Below are 21,813 nucleotides of genomic sequence, written 5' to 3' on the forward strand. Positions count from 1 at the left end.
TTTTTCCACTACTCCCCACAGCCCAATGTCTATAAAATCAAAAGTCTATAAGTAAGTTAAATATATCAAAGTGGAGACTGGAGTGATAGCTCAGTCAATAAAGTGCTTATCACACAAGCATGAAGACCCAAGATGAATCCCTAGCATCCACATAAGAAGCCAGGTGTAATGGTATATCCTTTTAACTCCAGGACTGGAGAGGTGGAAACAAGTGGATCCCTAGGTTTCACTGACCAGCCATGCTAGCCAAATCAGCGAACTCCATGCTCAGTGACAGACCCTGCCTCAAAGAATAAGGTAAGCAATGGAGGAAGGCACCCAACTTCAATCTCTGGCCTCCACACTCATGTGCACACATATCACCCACACACAGAAGGTGGGGGAGAGAAAGAGAGAGAGACAGAGACAAAGAGAGACAGAGAGATGCAGAGAATATCAAAATAAAAACTTCCAGATTCAACAAAGAGATCAATAAATATTTCAATCATATAGTAAGGCCCTAGAAAGTACAAGGAAGCAAAACATGGATGTTCCTTATCTCTATACATGGCTTACAATGTTATTAGATACATGATCAAAATAATTGCAATATAAGGAGAAACATGTATGATCATATACAAAACAAACCTGCCAGTAGTTCAAAGTAAAGAGACATTGTTTGTGGCTGGGAAGGTCATGGGGGAAAGGCTTTCCATGAAGCTAAAAAAATAAAAAATAAATCCAGGAATGGCGGGATGATTCCTCCAAGACTGCACATTTTCTTTAGAAATCTAGAAATCCACCTGCAGAATCTCTCTCTGTGTTAACATATACCTCCAGAAGATCTGAATAGGATTTTTTTTTTATAAAGAAAAAAAAGAAAAAGAAAAAGAACACAGTTTCAAAAATAAGAACTCCTGGGATTCTGGGTTGGAACTAAGAGCTCACTCCACCCAATTTCCTTCTTTACTTGTCTCTGTTGAGAGTGAAAGTGACTATATTTCTGGATGATTCTAGTTTCTTCGGTCATCCTCACCATGTACCCACCAGAGATAGTCTCTCTATATAATTGAGCCATGTGTGCTGCTGCCACCTTGGAGACTTTCTACCTGGTGTTTAAGTGTAATACAAGTTTCCAGAACTGTGCTTAGTCTATTATTAATTCAGAACAGGAAGGGTTCAAGCCCAAGCCAACCCAAATCTCAATACTTATCGGCTGGCAGTGTTCTAATCTATATACTCATTCACAGGAAGATGCATAAAACAGCGTTCATAGCAGCACCATCCAGACTAGCCCCATAGAAGCTAAGCTAGCCAACTATCTTTCAACAGTTAGTGGGCCTGGTGGCAAAAACCTGTAATCCCAGCACTCTGGAGACTAAGGCAGGAGGATCATGAGTTCAAGGCCAGCCAGAGCTACAAAGCTAGACCCTGTCTCAAAAACAAAACAAAAAACAAAAACAGAACAAAACAAAAAACAAACCACCTAGTGGATAAGCTGGCATAGCCATATGGTAGAATACTACCAAACAAACTAGACGAATTTGACAAACATAATGTTGTAATTTGTAATGCTAGTTGCCAGAAACAGAAAATCTACTGTAGGGTTTTATACATACAAAGTTAAGAAAACCAAGAAAACTAATGTGTGGTACCAGAAGTCAGAATATTGGTTACCCTGGGATTTTTAGAGACTGAAGGGGACACTAGAGCGACCTCTAGGATACTGAAAATGTCTCTTGGTCTGAAAACTGGTTATAGGGAGCCTTTATTTTGAAAAGTGATCAAGCTATACACTAATTGTTAAGACTTCTACTTGACACTTTAAGAAGTTATCTTTAAAAAAAATAGTTCATTATATTCAAGAACTATATACAGTAGGTTGAGCAAAAATCACTTTACAATTGAAGTAAAACATGCATGTATTCACATCTATAATTTTTGTTTATATTTTTATTTAAGTGTGAGCTTATTTTAATTTAGTCAATATTACATACATATATTTAGATTGGGAATAAGTAGGTACTCATAGCAATAATTCTAAAATTAATCATCTCTGCTTTGCCTGTCCAGGATGATTTATTACTGTGCTTCATTGGTCCTGGTAGAAGAGGAGGAAAGAGGGGAAGGAAGAGGGGATGGAGTGGAGGATGGAGAGTAGAGGCAGCAGGTGCCAGAGGTGGTGGGGAGAGAGCTTCAGGCCCTCAAAGCTCAGGAGAGGGAAAAAATATCACCAGGTCACCAGAACCTTTTCTGTACAAATTTTAGTTTAAAAAACTGTTACAAGGCAAAAGGTCAGGACTAGATGTCCCTAGCAAATGCCACTGTGTGCCATGCCTCACTTGGGAAATATCAGATCAGACTGCGGTGAGATCCTGGCTGAGAAGTGTAACCCCAGGAAGCCACTAGATGCTCCAGACTGCCATGGACATATCACTACTCTTTATATACCAATAACTATAGAATTTATTTCCTCATCAATAATTGTAGCATACATCTTTTCTGCAAGTTAATATTAGGCAAAGAGAAAACAAACACCTTCCCTGCCCTTGTAGGTCAGATATGAGAATGAGTGATTGTCCATCCACCTAGAATTCAAAGGTCAGGGTTTCCTGATGACTGTGAAAACTGGGAGGGAAGGAGTAGTCAGGAGAACTGCCCTCTTAAGTGAGGTACACAATGAAGCCCCCAGGCCAGAGCTTGGTCTCTGATCCCCTAGTGTGGAGAGTGTCCACTAACAGGTACAGTTAGTACCTGCTGGTTGGAGGGCCGTCTGCAGGGACTGCTGCAGTCAACCTTGGCAAAGAGGCTGGGGACAGCCTGGGTTAAGAAATGTGGGTCCCGCCCGGCATGGCCCACGCCTTTAATCCCAGCACACAAGAGGCAGAGGCAGGCGGATCTCTGTGAGTTCAACGCCAGCCTTGTCCCCAGGACAGCTGGGGCTACAGGGAGACCCTGTCTCAAAAAGACCAAAAAGAAAAAGAAAAAAAAAGAAAAAAGAAATATGGGTCCCACACTTAAGAAAGGCTGGGTGCCCTTTGGCTAAACTCTCAGAAAATTGTCACCTGTCAATCCCTTGACCTAAATATAACAGTCACTGGTGGAATGAGGGGGAGGGGTTTCGTCTGAGCATGCTCAGTGATGGAGATGACATCACTTAATCAATGCTAGGGACAGGAAGGCTGCATCAGCAGCCTGGAGCAGGCTGCCAGGAACGTGTCAGTGGGGACCAGGCTTACATTAACTTGGTCCCTCCCCACGCGGCTCGAATACAAAGGGGGCACCGTGGGCCACACTCTAGGGACAGCGAACAACGAAAGGGGGGTAGGGCCAAAGTTGATTTATTTCATTTGATACATTCCCCTAAGAACTAAACACCACTAGTAGTCCTTCCCACTTCCAGCAGCCCGTGCTGCAAGGGGAGCTAAGTTGGGGGAGGGGATGTGGGGAGCAAGGCTGGAAAAGGATGATCAAGAGGGAGACCCTAGACATACTAACTTCGGCTAATGACACAGAAGAGCTGCTCGGCGACTCCCTTGCTCAGCAAATGAGGACAGTCTTCTCCCCGCCCAGAGCAAAGCATAAGAGAGGGGCTGCGGACACCCGGGAGGGAGGACCTGGGAGGTGGCGGGTGTCCAGCAAAGAAGGGCTTACATCCAGGGCAATTTGGAGTGACGGACAGCAGGAGACACCCAGGCCTCCCGAGGACACCTAGAGCTCCACTGTATCCACCACCTTCCGCACACAGAGCAAGGTGAAACCGCTCCTCCAAGGCCCAGGAGAGGTTTTTTTTTTTTTCTTGGACCTTTTTCCTATCCTGTTGGCTACGGTCTTGAGAAGAGATGAACAGATGCCTGCAAGCTTTGGTGGGTTGTAGAGCTTATACTTTTAAGGGAGGCCTGGGCACTCCGGCTTGGGGGCAACTAGGGAACACTGCCCACGCGGCGGCTAACGTGGAAACAATAGGCCCACCCCGGCCCCCACCCGCGAACAATGGCGGATCCGGCCCTCGCCGGTCTTCGCCACCGCCCGGAGGGAGCCACCGGGCGAGGGCTCTCACGCGCTCGCGGGTCCACCCGGGAGCCCAGGCCCGCGGGGATGTCCGAGAGGGCGGCCCAAAGAGCGCAGCTCTGTCCCCGGCGCCCGGCTGCGGCGCGAAGTCAGAGGAAGGGCGAAATGCCCTGGTCACTTACCCCGATCACCACCGTCTCATCGCCTTTGAATTTGGGGATGAATTTGTCCCCGCGGAGGATCTCCGCTTCGTTGAGGGGCCGGAACCGGCACATCACTTTGATGCTGCATTCGGCTGGATCCGCCATCTCGAGCAGGAGGGGGCTCGGGGATGGGTCGGGGGCCCGGCTGGGCAGCACGACGGAGGCAGCGAACCGCCGCCCGCAGCTAGGCCGCCTCCCGCAGCCTCCCGCAGCTTTTCAGCAGGTCATCGCGAGCCCAGCAGCGAGGTAGCTCCAGCACCGGGAAGCGAACTGCCTCTCAGTCTTGGGACCTGCGGGTTGCTGACCTCCTGCCCTACCCTGCCCTGCCCCTCCAGCCCACCTGCCTGGAACCACGAGACGGGCAGGCGGATGAGGAGATGCGCAGGGAGCGAGCCTCACCCTGCTCAGACCTCCCGGGCTCCTGCATGCTCAGCCATCCTGCATCAGCACCAGCGCGGTCCGCCACCTCCCGGCCCTCCCCTCCGCCCTGCCTTGGGACGGTGACGTCACTGCAGAGATCCGCCCCGCCCCGCCCCGCCCTGGGTCTGAGCGCATCGCTCCGCGGGACTTGTAGTCCCTCAACCTGCAGGTGAGAAGGCAGGATGCTTCGATGGGCCTGAGGACAGCAGCCGTGCTTTGTTTGGTTGAGACCCCAGAAAGCTGCACCATAAGCCAAGAACAAACTGTAATTCTAGTCAATACCCTCAGTTAAAATCTCTATAAATAACCAAGTCTGCATCATGCGGTCACATCTTTTCCTGATCCCGAAAAAAAATTACTTCTTAACACAGTGTACAACTGAACAGCTATTGAGCGTTTTCTCTGTGTTGAGAGTTTTGCAAGGGTTATAAGGAGAGCAGGAAGGAAATGGGATTTGCGTGATTATTTTGAAAGCGAGTTATACCTAAAAATTCCTGTACATAAATAATTCATAACTTCTGATAAAAGTCAGGGACCAAAACCAACACACACACGAGAGAGAGAGAGAGAGAGAGAGAGAGAGAGAGAGAGAGAGAGAGAGAGAGACAGAGACCATGTTATTTCAAAGATTGAAGAAACATCTCGACCTCATGTGGTGGTGCATGCCTGGAGTCCCAACATTCAGAAGGCAGCTTGGGACACACAAATATATCCTGTTGCAAAAGGTGGGGGCAGAATAGGACCTCTCAGTTACTATTAATCATAGATCCATTTTCAGAACCTCTGCAGAATGAACAAAATATATACAAGTCCAAGCCCAAAGTTCTTTACAGAACATACCCAGGCCCCAATGATCACATTTCTTCCTATTTATTTAGCCTCCTCCCTTATAACTTCTTATCTTGATGTTTACAATCTGACAAATACCAAGCTTCTGACTTCCTCCATTCAACTTGCCCTACTTGCTCCTGATATTGGTTTAAGTCATTTACTCTGCCAGATTCATTCATTTGGGCTCATTAGTAAGTAAAAGCATTAGGGATCTTATGGAAATTGATAGGAACAAGACAAGGGCCACTGGAGCAAAAGGAGAACTTATCAGAATACAACTGATCTTACTTATTCACAAAGCAACCAACCAAGCTGGAGAAAGGACAGGCTACCAAGATTCTACATTATAGATGGTTGTCTCCACATGCTGACCTTACTCTTACTCAAGATCGATCCTTACATATCAGGAAACCTGCCTACAAACAGCCTGTGGGTGTCATTCTTCAGCTTAGCAAAGGATAGATGGTTCTTCAATGTTTTAGTTTGAAAACTCCTCATGAGTGGCCTGGGCTTAGGCTGGTATCTACCTCTAGAACCATAGAGTCAGAAACTTTATAAGACCATGAAGGAACCTAATAGTGAGAAGAAAGAAGAAAGGATGGAAGAGGAAGAAGGGTGCTATTCCCTCAGGAGTGTGGTACCATGCTGGCAGAACAACTGGGGAGTGTCTGCTCTGCCCTGCTAGCTCTACCTTTTCAAATCCAATACTCAGTACAAGACTCCTTCCTCAGGAAGACATCCCAGATTACCTGCGGTTGATTGACCTTCCTTGTGCATCCTGTTATCTGTATCACTACATCTGAGCAACAAGTACTGCTCGGCTTTGTGTCTCCAGTGTGGAGTGCAGCATAAGAAGCTTGCTGAATAAGGGCTTCCTGTAGAAGGAGGCTTCCCTGGCCTGAATCCCACCTCTGCCAGCCATGGAAAGGTCCACAGTTGAAAGTTCCTTCAGATTCAATTTCCTCAACTTTGTCTTTGGAATAATAATATAATCTCGGAAATTTTGAGCAAATTAAAAGAAGTATTACTTCTAGAGCATCTAGCATGGTGCCTGATGACATAAACCCCAAATTTTAGATGGTGTTATTCTTATTGGATGCTGAATAGCTGATTGCAAATAATATTTTTTTTTAAGTCTGGAAGCACAGCTTTTGCTTATGTCTAGATATACCTGGTAACACAAGCTTTCTGCTTAGCTGAAAAGACAGACCCACTGAAGTGAAATTTTCTAAACCATTGTAAGCAGTACCAATTTGATTATCTATCCTCAAATAGAAATAAGGGTTTTTTAATCTCTAAGGCAGTACTTAAGTATGAAATTCTCAAAACTAAAAACAAAAATTAATCTTTTATAAGCTCTAATGCTGCTTTCTCATCTATTTCCATACTAAGTAGTTCTCACACTCTGGCTCACAGATCAACTTCTGGTAAGGTTTACATGTGGTTTGTTCTTTCAAAATCCAGTGTTACAATTTGGTTGAGAGACAGTGGGGCATTTAAGAGGCAACCAGGCCATCAGAAGATATTCATACCTTTGTCACAGGAGTGAGTTCTTGCTCTAGTGAGACTAGATTAGTTACACAGGAGTGGTTTATTATGAAGCAGGTTCAGCTTCCTCTCATCTTTCTTGCTTTCTCTTTCATTCACTATGCGATCTCTTCCACAGGTGTCCACTGCTTCATCTGCTTTCCCACCATGTTTGAGGCAGCAGATGGCCCTCACCAGAAGCCAAGGAGGAGCCAGTGCCATGCTCTTACGTCTCTAGAACCATGGGATAAATTAAACCAATTTTTAAATAAATGAATCAGTCTCAGAGATTTCATTACAATAACAGAAAGCAAACTAAAACTTAATAGTATACTGGAAAGAATAGCCCAGTTCTAATTTCCTTGTGCCCACAGAATGCTCAGAACTCCACATACACTGGTTTATTTAAGGAGCTTGCGTATCGATGGGCTCCCTCTTCACTCATTATTCCATCTATCCAACCATCTACTATTAACTGAGCAAATAGCATTTGTTTCTAATCTCTAAGTAAAGGTTTATTATATAAAGCTTTATCAAGGAGATTATCATAGAACTCCTATTTGAGAAAGGGGTCAGAGAATAACTCACTTCCCTCAGACAACCTAGAAAAAAGTCACAATACAGAGGATGAAGTGCTCAGTGTGATTGAGAAGACATAATAGTGGAATTGGGCTAAGTAGGCTTCAAAAAAAAAAATGTATAAAGACCACCAAAAGAAAAGAAACTAGAGAAAATTTGATACATTAAGTACATCAAAATTTAAAACTTTTGTGGTCACTGAGATTACTCAGTGGATAAAAACACTTGCTACAAAGCCTGACAGCCCTAGTTCAATCCCTGGGACCCAAATGGTGGAATGAGAAAACCAAATCCTAGAAGTTGTTCTCTGACCACCATACATGCACCATGATGTTGCAGAAATTTCTGATAGTCAAGAGACCAGTAGCCAAGTCAGGTGAAGGAGAGGGAGTTTATTCATGCAGGCAGGCTGACACCTGGATCATTCTATAATAGCACCAGTCCCGAGCTCAAGTTTATAGGGAAATTTATAGTCACCTTTAAGCAAGCAAGTAGGGGGTTCCAGAAATATGTTTAGTGGTTAAGCAAGCGGTTACACATAATCACATGATTACAAAGGTCACAAGAATGTAGTAGTTTGGGAAAAAAAGATTTCAATGGGGGCACATGGTAGTTAAGCGTATAACAAACCTTAAAGGGCAGGGCAGATTTCCATTTCCTCGTTCTCTTATCTCATCTTGGGACCTTCCACAGTTTAAAGTTCTTAGCAGTCATCTCATTGTTAGTGAATTTTTATTGCCAACACATTTCCTCTCCTTCATCAACATAATCCCTTATTCTAGAAGAATTGTCTGATACTCCTGGCAAATCACCTGGAGCTTAATTGCCTCTATCTCATTTTGGAAAAACTTGGGAAGCAAGTTTATCAAATAAGGCACAAACAAGAGGGCTAGAAGGACCATGGACTTTTGGCCCCCAGTATTTCAGGTACTTTTTCAATAAGACTCATTACCCTGGAGTCAGTACGGGTTTAGGGGAGGGGGAGATGAGATGAGCTGGTCAGTCCAGTCCTCATTCCAGGTGTCCAGGTCCATCAAAGTTCTGGTCATGTCCTCAGCATGTCTTTCAGGATCACGGTATTACTTTGGGGGTAAAAAAGAGATATGGATAAACCAGACCCCCTTATTGGTATCCAAGCCTCTAGCTATGGCAGAACTAGAGATATCTTTGGATTGGGTAGTACTGGTATTGTTAGCCTCCGATAGGGACAAGTTTACTGGCAGATCAAGAGAATTTCCAGCTCTCAGCTGAGAAAGAAACTGGTCATTTTTCTTTTGAGGTCTTCACCCTAAGACTGCTTAGCCAATTTCTACCTCCTGCTATCATTACTCTTTCCTCTGAAGAGATCACCCTATTTACCAATGGGGAATTGGGGTGCCTACCACTCTGGCTTCATACATGCTGAATAGAAGCACAGAGTGTGGCAACTGGAGCACCCCTTCAGCGGGCCTACCTAAAAGACCCCAAAAGTGTATAATTGTTAGCTATAGAGAGAAAAGAAAGTCCTTGAAGGGTGCCTAGGAAGAGATGTGAAGGAGAAGTAAAGGCAAGAGTAGTAAGCATTCTAAGTTCTAGGCAGGGGACCAGGAAAAGTCAGAACAGAGTGAATTTTAAATGTCCAAAGCAAAGTCCATTACAGTTTCTTGATGAGGGCTTCCAAAATCATCCATCTATTGGGTTTTCCTCATTTCTCTTTTGGCCACCATGAGAGTGACGAATTCAGGATCTGCTTTCAGGAACTTTGATGGCTAGACTCGCAGTATGAGTTCCCTCCCAAATGGCTTCTAGACAGGGAAAGAGAAGAAATTTAACCATCATTTAGTTTTTAGATAAGAACAATAGTGGACTTGTCTTTCTTGGCAGCAGGTAGGCATTGCAGTGTTGAACTAAAACAAGATATGAAGTCTTATATCTAAGTAACTTTTTTTTATCAAGGAGAAAATTTTTCTATATGAATTTTAAGCCTAATGTCTGGGAAGCACAATTCCTCAGACTTTAAAAGAAAAATACTGATCACTTTAATCTTTGGTTATACTTTCTTTTCTTTTTGAGTGTTTAAGACCATACAGTTGGCCCAAATTGACCAAGTTTTTTCTCAAGGTCAGTTGAGGATCTGATACTCAGGGATCACTTGAGCTTTGGGGAGAGTCCCTATCTCCTTTGGCTTTCCTTTTACCAGTTTCATCTATATGAGGATAAATCAAAAGGTTCTGCTTGACCATGGCTTCCCTTGGAAGCTTTGAGGAAACTTTTCCCGTGTTGACCCACCTCTTTATAGACTGAACACTGGTTTGAGTTCCTCTAGTAGGGTCTCCATGGCCTCCCTGAACAGGAGGATAGATGACTCATCATAGTTACAGAACATTTTGAGATGTCCCATAGTCCCTTGGGACTTAGTTGACCTTGTTGAACAAGGAACAAAAAACATCTCTTTAAGTCCCTCTGACCAGATTAGTAGAGGCCTTTAAGTATTGTTATTAAACATCCAAGAAAGTTAGTTACATCAGTCTGATACTTTTAGTTACTGTGTAATATGTAGATAGAACTTGAACAAAAAGCCCAAACATTCTTGAATAAACCTTGAATGGACATATTCAAGTTTAAAATCATAGGTCATGTAGGCATAATCCAGGAAAAGCATTTTAAAACAATTTTTCTTACATCTGTCTCAAATGAAATCTGTTCTATTACAAACAGAAGCAGTCTCCTTTCTTTCCCAGCCTCCCTATACTCTGATTTATATCTTTTCAAAAGGGGGGGGGGTCACACCACATACCTATAGACAGAAAATAAGCTGATCAGGAATCAGACCAAGTTCACCAAAACTGTTTCCTCTGAACTGTACTCATCTGGTACAAGAAGGCAAAACCTAGCTCCTCTTGAGCCAAATTCTCTTGTTAAGGGTAAAAACAAAAAGTATCAAAAGCAACATTTGCATAATACATAGAAACATAAAGGAAATTTTCCGGTAGCTACAGGTGACCCCAATACTTGTCTACATCCACTTAATCTAAGACTGTAACTAGGTTTGCAGTACAAGCCAGAGGAGCAAACTAAAGATTTTGACTGTAACAACAATTATAATAATGACACTGTATCTCTGTAAACTGCCCAGATCTTCAGAAATATTCTTATTATCTCTCCTCTTCTGGAAACATCCAGCCATAGATATTATAGCATTTACAAACAAATTTACCATTTGTTGTAAAAATTTACTAAGTGATCAATATTTACTCCCCTTGAATATATGTGTGTATACATATATATATACATATATATATACAGTCACAGAGATGAATATCTGAAATATAATATTATAATGTATAAACTTTAAGATGTTTTTGTAAGCCTTTAAGCAGGGTTGGGTTTTTTTTTCTGTATAAGTGTATTGTTTGCATGTATGTGAGTGTACCTGTGTCATGCAGTGTTGCAGAGGTCAGAAGAGGGTTTCAGATTCCCCTGGAGCTGGAGTTAAGGACGGTTCGTAGCCACCATGTGGGTGCTGCGAATTGAACCCGGGTCTTCTGCAAGAGCAGTCAGTGCTCTTAACTGCTGAGCCTTCTCTCCATCACATTAACCAGGTTTTTTAAATGATCAATTTTCTTTTTAAATGTTTAGAGATATTTTCATATAGGCTTGGCAAAGACCTTGACAAACCTGTTTGTTGACTTTAAAGAGGCAGTACTGGTCAAAATTTCCTAAAAGTTTTTAAAATGTTTATGTTACACAAAACATATCTAAAAACACAGAGATAAATTGCACCCTGGAGCAGGAGTAATCATCTCTTAATATTAATTTATATCTTCAAAGAAATAGGAACTATGTTGTAACAACAATTTTAGTTTACATGAGAACTTATTTATAAGTCAATTTGATACCAAGTATATTATTTTCCTAAAAACATAAGTTCATGTAGATCATGCATACATTCACAATTATATATAAGGTAGATTAGAATTCCTTATCATAAACTAAATTTTAAGTTTTACAGACTTTGAAATAAAAAACTAATGTTCAATATTTCATACAGGGGGATATCTCTTTACATATTAAACCATCATATTTCCCCTTTACATATTAAACCAGAAGATTTCTAAGCTATTAACATTATATAAATCAGAGGTGACAGGAAGGACAATAAAGGAAACATTAAAACTTCAGGATAAGAATAAAGTTTAGGCATCTCTGGGTGGCCCAGCCTCACAGCTTCCTAGAGCCAGCAGCTTTCCCGGGTAAGTTTGGCTAGCCCACTGCGCCTTGACTCCCCCAGCCTCATTCCCCCTTCCAGCTCCCCCGACCCCATCTCTCATCCTAGCAGGGGAACTGGCACATTTCTTGTCTTGGCACCCCAGACCTCTGGACTGACCTCTTGGCCCAAACTCCCCACTGCTTCCTGATCATTTGCATCCAAACCAAACTAAATCCTCCCTGTAGTCCCCAGGAGCCCTCAGGCCTCTTCTCATTCCCACCTCCCTTTGCATCCCTGGGCAGGACAGCCACCACTTCCTGGGGCCAGCATCTTTTCTGGGCCCTGCTCTCAGGCCAACCCAGCCCTGAAATCCCTGAGGCCAGCATCTTTCCTGTAGTGATCCAGACCTTAAGAGAAAGTCTGAGAGCATCAGCTCCTCATCTGACTTGGGCCTCTGTGGGAACTCCTAAGCAGCAAGAGGAAAGCAATTTAGCCACTCCAGTACAAAATCAAAAGAGAGAAACTGAAGCCTGGACCAACCAGCTTTTCATGCCCAACAAGTAAACCACAAAGGGACATAAAGATTAAAAAAAGGCCAGGCATGGTGGTACATGCCTATAATCCCAGCACTTGGGAGGCAGAGGCAGGCAGATCTTTGTGAGTTCAAGCCATCTTTGTGAGACCAGACCAGCCTGGTCTATATAGTGAGCTCCAGGACAACTGGGGTTACAAGGAGACCCTGTCTCAAAAAAAAAGACAAAAAAAAAAAAAAAGAGATTACAAAAAGAAGAAGACCTAAACTTAACAAAGTAAGGCTTCAGTCTCACACAAGAATCAAAAACTACAAAAGAAATCCACATGTCAAAGTCACAGAGAAAAAATGACATGAAAAACCCAAATAAAATATACCCACTAAGTACCAACAGTCCTCCAGAGGAGTACAGTGAGAATCCCCTAGAGATAACACAGGACATGGAGCTCAAAAGAACAATTATGAACATGATAAAAGAATTCAGTGAATTTAAAGAACACACAAAGAAAGAAATCAAAGAACTGAAAGAAGATAGGGATAAACTTCTGAATGAATTCAGAAAAGAGTAGAAATACTGAAGAATACTCAGGCTGAAATGAAGAAGGAAGTGAAACACACAGTAAGCCTATTAGAAATGACAGGAGAAAGCCTCACCAATAGAATAAATGAAATGGAAAACAGAATATCAAGACTGGAAGATACGGTGGACAAATTAGACCACTCAAGCAAAGATTATGAAAAATATGAGAAAACACAAGATAAGAATACGCAGGAATTGTATGACACCATAAAAAGACCAAACTTACTACAGGAAGGAGAAGAATCTCAGGATAATGGTATGGACCAGACCTTCAACAGGATTATAGAAGAAAATTTCCCAAAATTAAAGAAAGACATGCCCATACAAATACAAGAAGCATATACAACACCAAACATACAGGACCAGAAAAGAAACTCTCCATGGCACATCATAGTAAAAACACTAAAAGCACAGAACAAAGAGAAAATACTGAAAGCTACAAAAGAAAAACAACAAGTCACATATAAAGGAAAACCCATCAGAATTACAGCTGACTTTTCAGTGCAAACTATGAAAGCCAGAAGAGCATGGACCAAAGTATTCCCAGTTCTAAATGACCACAGATGCCAACCTAGATTACTATATCCAGCCAAAATGTCTATTACAGTTGAAGGGGAAAGAAAAATCTTCCATGACATAAATAGGCTGAAAGAATTCATGTCCACAAAACCAGCTATTGAGAGAGTTCTTGAAGCAAAACAAAGATCTGAAGAAAGGGATGACTATACCCAAGGGGTTATAAAAAGAAACTTAATGAAGGCATAACTACAGAAATGCACTGCTACACAAAGAATGTTAACAAATAAAAATGACAGGAATCAATACATATCTTTCATAATTATTTTTTTTCATTGTCCATTTATTTTATTACTCAGCAAATTAGAAAGCAAATTTCAGTGAATTAAACAAATAACTGGTCCAAAAGAATGCTGTTTTGATCTAAACATTTGTGTTCCTCAAATTGTCATGTTGGAATCTTTTTTTTTCTTCTTTGATTGATTTATTTTTTATGGGGTTTTTGGCTACTAAAACATTCCCCTCCTCTAAAGAGGTAACCCTAAAATCTATTAAGGATTAGATACAAGCTTCCAAATACTTTTGACATTTTTAGCCTTTGGAACAGAGTATGTTGCTAAGAGGCCAAAGGAAATTTTGACTTTTAGCCAAGAAACTGGCTTCTTTTCTTTGGGGTCTTTTTACCTTAACTGCCTAGCCAATTCCTACCTCCTATTCATATGACACCATACTCTGAAGAAGTTACTCAAATTGCCAATAGGAAATCAGGACACAGACTGCTCTGGCTTCTTCCATGCTGAACAGGGACTCAGGGTGAGGCAATTAGAGTACCGCTTCATTGGGTCTATCTAAAAGACTCCCAAATTGCATAACTCTTATCTCTAATGGGAAAAGAAAGTCCTTGAATCATCAATAGGAGAGGTGAGGGAGAAGTAAGGCAAGAGTACTTAGCATTACAAGTTCAAGACCGGGAACTAGGAAAAAGTCAGAACAGGGCAATTTTCAAATGTTATATGAGTCCATTGGAATTTCTTGACAAGGGCTTCCAAAAGCATCCCTCTATTGGGCTCCTCCTCACTTTTCTTTTATCTTCCAAGGCTGAACTCTAGAGTGTTGTATTCAGGATTTGCTTCCAGGTATTGCCAAAGCTGTAGGAGTGGTTAGAATCTGTGTCAGTTCACTTACAAAGCTTCTAGATGGGGAGAAAAAAAACTTATTCATCATTTTACAACAATAGCAGGTGTCTCCCTTAGCTACAGGTGGGAACTACAGTATTGGAGACCAAGATTTCAAGTCTTACATCTGAGCAGCACTTTCTGCTTAGGATCAAAATCATCAATGAGAAATAATTGTCTAAATAAATTTTTCTATAGACTTAAGCCTAATGTCTGGGAAGTGTAATCCCTTGGACTCTTAAAGAAATATACTGATGACTTTACTCTTTGGTTATACTTTCCTTTTGGGTGTTTAAGACCATACAGTTGGTCCAAATAAACCAATTTATTTTCACTCTTAAGGTCATTTGAGGATCTGTTCCTCAGGGGTCACAGGGCCTTGGGAGGAGCCCCTGGCTCCTTTCTTTTACCAGTTCCATCTATGTGAAGATAAGTCAAAGGTCCTGTTTGACCACTACTGGCTTCACTTGGAAGCATGAATGAGATGTTTCCTTAGAGTTGAAACTTAGAGTTGTACCCACTGGTTCAAGTCCATCTCGTGGGGTCTCACTGAACAAGAAGACAGGTGACTCACCACAGTTACAGGACATTTTGAGAGATGTTCCATAGTCCCTTGGAACTTAGTCGACTTTGGAGAGCAAGGGGCAAAAACTGTCCTTTAAGTTCTTCTGACCACATTAGTATAGGCCTCAAACTATGCCTGTTAATCATCCAAGAAGGTTAGTTCCACCAGTCTGGTACTTTTAATTATCATGTACTATGTAGATAAGGCTTGAGTAAAAACCAAATATTCTCAAACAAACCTTGACTAGATATATTTTTTGTTCCTTAAACTAGTTGGCTAAACTATGACCACAGACATTTTAAGATTATCTGTATACTATTTTACTCTCATCCTTTATATATCATAACAAACCTACACAGACCTTCATCACTTGCTTGGTTTTCTCCTTTTTTCTGTATGTTGGAAAATATCTCCATTCCCATATCCTTTTAACATCTTTTACATTGTCATTTTATTTATTTGTTTTTTTAATAATTATGAGACATAATAGCATTAATAAATAAATTTTCCATCTGTTGTGAGACTTCTTTTCCTGGGAATGCTAAGCAATGCTTACTCCCTTTTAAGGTTCTAGTGTCAAGCCAATGTTTGATTAAAGTTTTGCTGTGGAACCAATGAATTTATGGAGCTTACTTACCAAGATAACTGAGGGGTTGTATGTATGTATGACCTGAGGGTATGCACACTTGAAAGCCTTTCCCCAGCATGAGGCATGCCTTGTCTTCCTAGCCTTCCCCAGATTGCATATTTTAGCCCTTCCCAAATCCATGAAGCCATGTGTGATTAGGGTCAAATTACATACAGTTGGCTGGGAAGAGTGGCTGGAAAATCTGGTGAGGGTCCAATGACCCTGCTTGGCCCTCCTTTAATGAATGAGGACAACAGTCAACAAGTCCCATTGTGACAATGTTTAATGATCAGGCTCAGCTCAAGTAGTGATTATGGTAGTTATTTCCTGCAGAAGGGACTGCTGTATAGCATCACCTTATTAAAAGGACCTGGAATTGAAAAGGATTTGGTGCTAGGAGTCACATATGAGGGAGAACATAACGTTGTTTATTTTTCTGAGTCTGTGTTACTTCACTTAGTATAACAGTTTCTAGATCCATCCATTTACCTGCAAATTTCATGATTTCATCTTTCTTTACTGCTGAATAAAACTCTATCACATGAATGAACCACATTTTTTTAACCATTCTTCAGTTGAGGGGCACTTAGGTTGCTTCCATCTCTTAGCTATTGTGAAAAGAGCAGCAACAAACATGGTTGTACAAGTGTCTCTACAATAGGATGAGTCCTTTGGGTATATGCCAAGGAGTGGTATAACCAAGTCCCATGGCGGGTTCACTTGTTTAAGAGTTCTCCACATTGCTTTTCATAGGGGTTTCACAAGTTTGTAACCCCACCAGCAGTGAATGAGCGTTCCCCTTTCTCCACATCTTCACCAGCATTTGGTATCATTTGTTCTCTTGATCCAAGCTAGTCTGATTGGGGTAAGGTGATACCTTAGGGTGGTTTTAATTTGCATTTCCCTAATTACTAACGATATTGAACACTTTTTGAGATGTTTCTTAGTCATCTTTATTTCTTCCTTTGAGAACTCTCTGTTTAGATCTTTAGCCTGTGTTTTAATTGGGTCATTTGGTTTCTTCATTCTTTTTTTTGAGTTCTTTATATATTCTGGATGTAAAACCTCTGTCAGATTTGTCACTGGTGAAGATTTTATCCCAGTCTGTGGGTTTTCTCTTCACCTTTTTGATTGTTTCTTTTGCTGTACAGAAACTTTTTAGTTTATTGAAGTCCCACTTCTTCATTGCTGACCTTAATTCCTGAGCAACTTCTGTCCGATTTAGAAAATCCTTTCCTACATCTATATCTTGTAAGTTACTGCCAATATTTTTTTCTAATAGTTTCAGGGTTTCCAGTTTTGTATTAAGGCCTTTGATCCATTTGGAGTTAACTTTTGTGCATGGTGAAAGATAAGGATCTAGTTTCATTCTTCTACAGTTGGAGACCCAGTTTTGCCAGCACCATTTTTGAAGGTGCTATCTTTCCTCCCTTGTGTGTTCTTGGCACCTTTGTCAAATATCAGGTGGGGGAAGTTGCGTGTACTTGGGTTTGGATCTTCAATAATGTTCCATTGATCTATGTCTATTTTTGTACCAGTACCACACTGTTTTTATGACTATAGCTCTGTAGTATAGCGATCTGGTATAGTAATCCCCCCAGTGTTGTTCTTTGTGCTCAGAGTTGCTTTGGCTATCTGGGTCTTTTGTGCTTCCAATTTAAGGATTTTTTTTCCTAATTCTGTGAAGTATGTCATGGGGATTTTGACTGGGATTGCATTGAATCTATTTTTCACTTTTGGTAGGATGGTCATTTTCACAATATTAATTGTTCCAATCCATGAGCATGGGACGTCCTTCCATCTCCTGGTGTCTTCCTCAATCTCCTTCCTTAGCAATTTAAATTTTCATTGTAGAGATCTTTGGAGTCTTTGGTCAGATTTATTCCAAGATATTTTTTTTTCCAGCAATTGTGAATGGGAGCATTTCCCTGTATTCTTTCTCCAATTGCTTGTTATTGGTATATAGAAAGGCTACTGATTTTTGTAGGTTGATTTTATAACCTGCCATGATACTGAAAGTGTTGATCAGTTCTAGGAGTTTTCTGGTGGAACTTTTGGAATCTCTTAGCTACAGTATCATATTGTCTGCAAAAAAGTGATAGTTTGACCTCTTCTTTTCCAATTAGTACTCTTAATTTCCTTCTCCTGTCTTATTGCTCTAGCAAGAGTTTCAAGCGCTATGTTGAAAAAGAGTGGACATAGTGGACATCCTTGTCTGGTTCCTGATTTTAATGGGAATGCTTCCAGTTTTTCTCCATTTAGAATGATGTTGGCTGTGGGTTTCTTGTATATAGGTTTGACTATATTGAACTATGTTCCCTCCAGTCCCCTTCTCTCTAGGACTTTGGACATAAATGCATGCTGAATTTTGTCAAAAGCCTTTTCTGCATCTACTGAGATGAGGTGTTTTTTGTGTTTGAGTCCATCTATATGATTAATGATGTTTATTGACTTGCGTATATTGAACAATCCCTGCATCTCTTGAATAAAGCCTACTTGATCATCATGAGTGAGCTTTTTGATGTGTGTTTGTATGCGGGTTGCAAGTATTTTGTTGAGAATTTTTGCATCTATGTTCATTAAGGATATGGGTCTATAGTTTTCTTTTTTGGTTGTGTCTTTACCCAGTTTGGGTATTAGAATCATGCAGGCTTCATAGAAGGGATTTGGGAGTCCTCCTTCTGTTTCTATCTTTTTGAATAATTTAAGTAGTATTGGTTGGAGGTCTTCTTGAAATGTCTGGTAGAATTCTGCTGTAAATCCATCTGGGCCTCGGAGTTTTTTAGTTGGGAGGCTTTGTATTACTGTTTCAATTTCCTCATATGTTATGGGTCTGTTTAAACTGTTGATCGTTTCTTGGTTTAAGTTTGGTGGTTCCCATGATTTTAGATATCCATCCATTTCTTTTAGATTTTCATATTTGGTAGCGAATAGATTTTTAAAATATTCCCTTTTAATGGTCTGGCTCTTTGGGGTGTCTGTTGTAATGTTTCCCCTTTCATCTCTGATTTTGTTGATTTGGATTTGCTCTTTCTTTCTTTTCGTTAACTGGGCTAAGGGTCTGTCTATCTTGTTTATTTTTTCAAAGAATCAGCTCTTAGATTTATTGATTCTTTGTATTGTTTTCTTTGTTTCTATTTCATTAATTTCTGCTCTGATTTTTCTTATTTCTTCTCTTCTGATGGGTTTAGGTTTCATTTGTTCTTGCCCTTCCAATGTCTTGAGTTGCAGTGTTAGGTCATTTATTTGTGCTCCTTCTTATTTTTAACGTAGGCACTTAGAGCTATAAACTTCCCTCTTATGTCTGCTTTTAAAGTGTCCCAGAGGTTTTGTTGTATTGTATTTTCCTTTTCATTTAATTCTAGGAATATTTTTATTTCTTTCTTAATTTCTCCTTTGATGCACTCATCATTCAGGAACGTGTTGTTTAATCTCCATGAGTTCATATAGTTACTAGGGCTTCTTCCAGTGTTGATTTTAAGCTTTATTGCATTGTGGTCTGATCTAATGTATGGAATTATTTCAACAACTTTTTTTGTATTTGTTGAGGTTTGTTTTGTGGCCCAGTATGTGGTCAATTTTTGAAAAAGTTCTGTGGGGTGTTGAGTAGAAAGTGTATTCTTTGGTCCTTGGGTGGAATATTTGAAAGATGTCTGTTAGGTCCATTTGATGTATGGTATCATTTAATTCAGATGTCTCTCTGTTTATTCTCTGTCCAGTTGACCTGTCTAATGGAGGCATGGGGTATTGAAGTCCCCTGCTATTACTGAGTTGGGGTTAGTCTGTGTCTTAAAGTCCTGTAGTGTTGTTTTTATGAATTTGGGTGCACCGGAGCTTGGTGCATATATGCTAAGGATTGTAATATCTTCTTGGTTAACTGTTCCTTTGATCAGAATGAAGTGACCCTCCTTATCTCATCTGATTAATTCTACTTTGAAGTCTATTTTGTCAGATATTAGAATTGCAACCCCTGCTTGTTTCTTAGTGCCATTTGCTTGGAATACTTTTTTTCCATCCTTTTGCCTTAAGATAGTTCCTGTCCTTGAAGGTGAGATGGGTTTCTTGCAGACAGCAAAGAGATGGATTTTGTTTCTTAATCCATTCACTTAGCCTGTGTCTTTTGGGAGTTCAGTCCATTGATATTTAAGGTTATTATTGAAAGATGTGTATTGGTTGCTGTCATTTTGATTGCTATTTGTGTTCTCTGTCTTATTTTGTGTTTCCTAGATTATACCTTTGTTTTCTTTTGTTGCCCCTGGGGTATAGTTGTTTATCTCTCTGCTCTCTGTATTGCTTCAAGTATTCTTTGAAGGGCTGGTTTTGTGGACATGTATTCTTTCAGGCTATTCATGTCATGGAAGATTTTCCTTTCACTCTCAACTATAATAGTCATTTGTGCTGGGTAAAGTATTCTGGGCTGGCATCTATTGTCATGTAGAACTGGAAATACCTTGGTCCATGCTTTTCTGGCTTTCATAGTTTGCATTGAAATTCAGCTGGAATTCTGATGGGCTTTCCTTTGTATGTGACTTGTTGTTTTTCTTTTGCTGCTTTTAGTATTCTCTCTTGGTTCTGGACATTTAGTGTTTTTACTATGATATGTCATGGGGACTTTTTTTCTGATGCGGTCTATTTGGTGTTTTATGTGCTTCCTGTATTTGTATGGGGATGTCTTTCCTTAATTTCACGAAATTCTCTACTACAATCTTGTTTAAGATCTGGTGAATGCCATTAACCTGAAATTCGTCTCCTTGCTCTATTCCTATGTTCCATAGATTTGGTCTTTTCATAGTGTCCCACATCTCTTGCATATTCCATTCCTGTTTTTTTTTTTTTTAATTTTCCATAATCTTTGTTTGATTGGTCCAATTCTTCAACCTTATCCTCCAGTGTTGATATTCTGTTTTCCATTTTATTCATTCTAGTGGTGAGGCTTCCCCTGTTGTTTCAAGTTGGCTTATTGAATTTTACACCCCCTTCTTCATTTCTGCCTGAGTTTTCTTCAATGTTTCTATCTCTTTTGTGAATTTATTCAGAAGTTTATCCCTATTTTCTTTTAGTTCCTTGATCTGTTTGTTCATGTGTTCCTTAAATTCATTGAATTCCTAGATTATATTTATGATTGTTTTTTAAATTCAGTGTCCTGGGTTATCTCTAGGGGGTTACCAGGGATGGGTATGGCACAATTAGGGGAAGCTCACTACCAAATGGCAGCAGGATGCGGGGGGAGATTCTCAGGCAGTCCCCTGCATTCTCAGGCCCTCTGCCTGAGGGAGGCCAGAGGGAGGCCAGAACTCAGTACTCTCTGGTGGTCTGCTGAGATCAGAGCCACTACACCAATGGAGGTCAGAACCCACCCTCTCAGGCTGTCTGTGAAGATCTCAGCCTTAGCCTACCTGATAGCTTCCATCTTACAGAAATCCTCCAGCCTCTGTACAATGAGAACCCCCTAGAGATAATGCAAGAAATGGAACTCAAAAGAACAATTATAAACATGATAAAAGAATTCAGTGAATTTAGAGAACACACAAACAAGAAATCAAAGAACTGAAGGAAGATAGAGATAAACTTCTGAATGAATTAAAAAAAGAGTTAGAAATATTGAAGAATACACAGGCTTAAATGAAGAAGGAAGTGAAACACTCAGTAAGCCAATTAGAAACGATAGGAGAAAGCCTCACCAATAGAATGAATGAAGTGGAAAAAAAGAATATCAAGATGGATGAATTTGAAAAATTTGACCACTCAAGTGAAGATCATGAAAAAATTTTAAACCACAAGAATGGAAAAAATCAAGAAATGTGGGACACCATGAAAAGACCAAATTTATGCATCATAAGCATATAGGAGAATTTCAGTGTAATGATATTGACCAGATCTTAAATAGGATTGTAGAAGAGAATTTCCCAAAATTAAGGAAAAACATGCCCATACAAATATAAGAAGCACATACAACACCAAATAGCCAGGATCAGAAAAGAAACTCCCCATGGCATGCCATAGTAAAAATACTAAATGTACGGAACAAAGAGAGAATACTGAAAGCAGCAAAAGAAAAACAAGTCACATACAAAGGAA

At 40.5% G+C, this 21,813-nt stretch overlaps 1 protein-coding gene across 1 annotated transcript in view; it reads right to left on the minus strand.

The window, feature by feature from the left end:
• Kif5c (kinesin family member 5C) overlaps positions 1–4,653 on the minus strand; it is a 187,813-nt gene extending 183,160 nt beyond the window's left edge. Inside the window, exon 1 of the mRNA XM_008825166.3 lies at positions 4,173–4,653. Coding sequence (XP_008823388.1) covers positions 4,173–4,298 — 126 coding nt within the window. The 5' untranslated portion in view covers positions 4,299–4,653. The remainder of the gene's footprint in view (positions 1–4,172) is intronic.
• Between the last annotated feature and the right edge of the window lie 17,160 nt (positions 4,654–21,813).

This window comes from Nannospalax galili, unplaced genomic scaffold, assembly GCF_000622305.1.
Source record: "Nannospalax galili isolate Female #2095 unplaced genomic scaffold, S.galili_v1.0 scaffold87, whole genome shotgun sequence".
NCBI lineage: Eukaryota > Metazoa > Chordata > Mammalia > Rodentia > Spalacidae > Nannospalax > Nannospalax galili.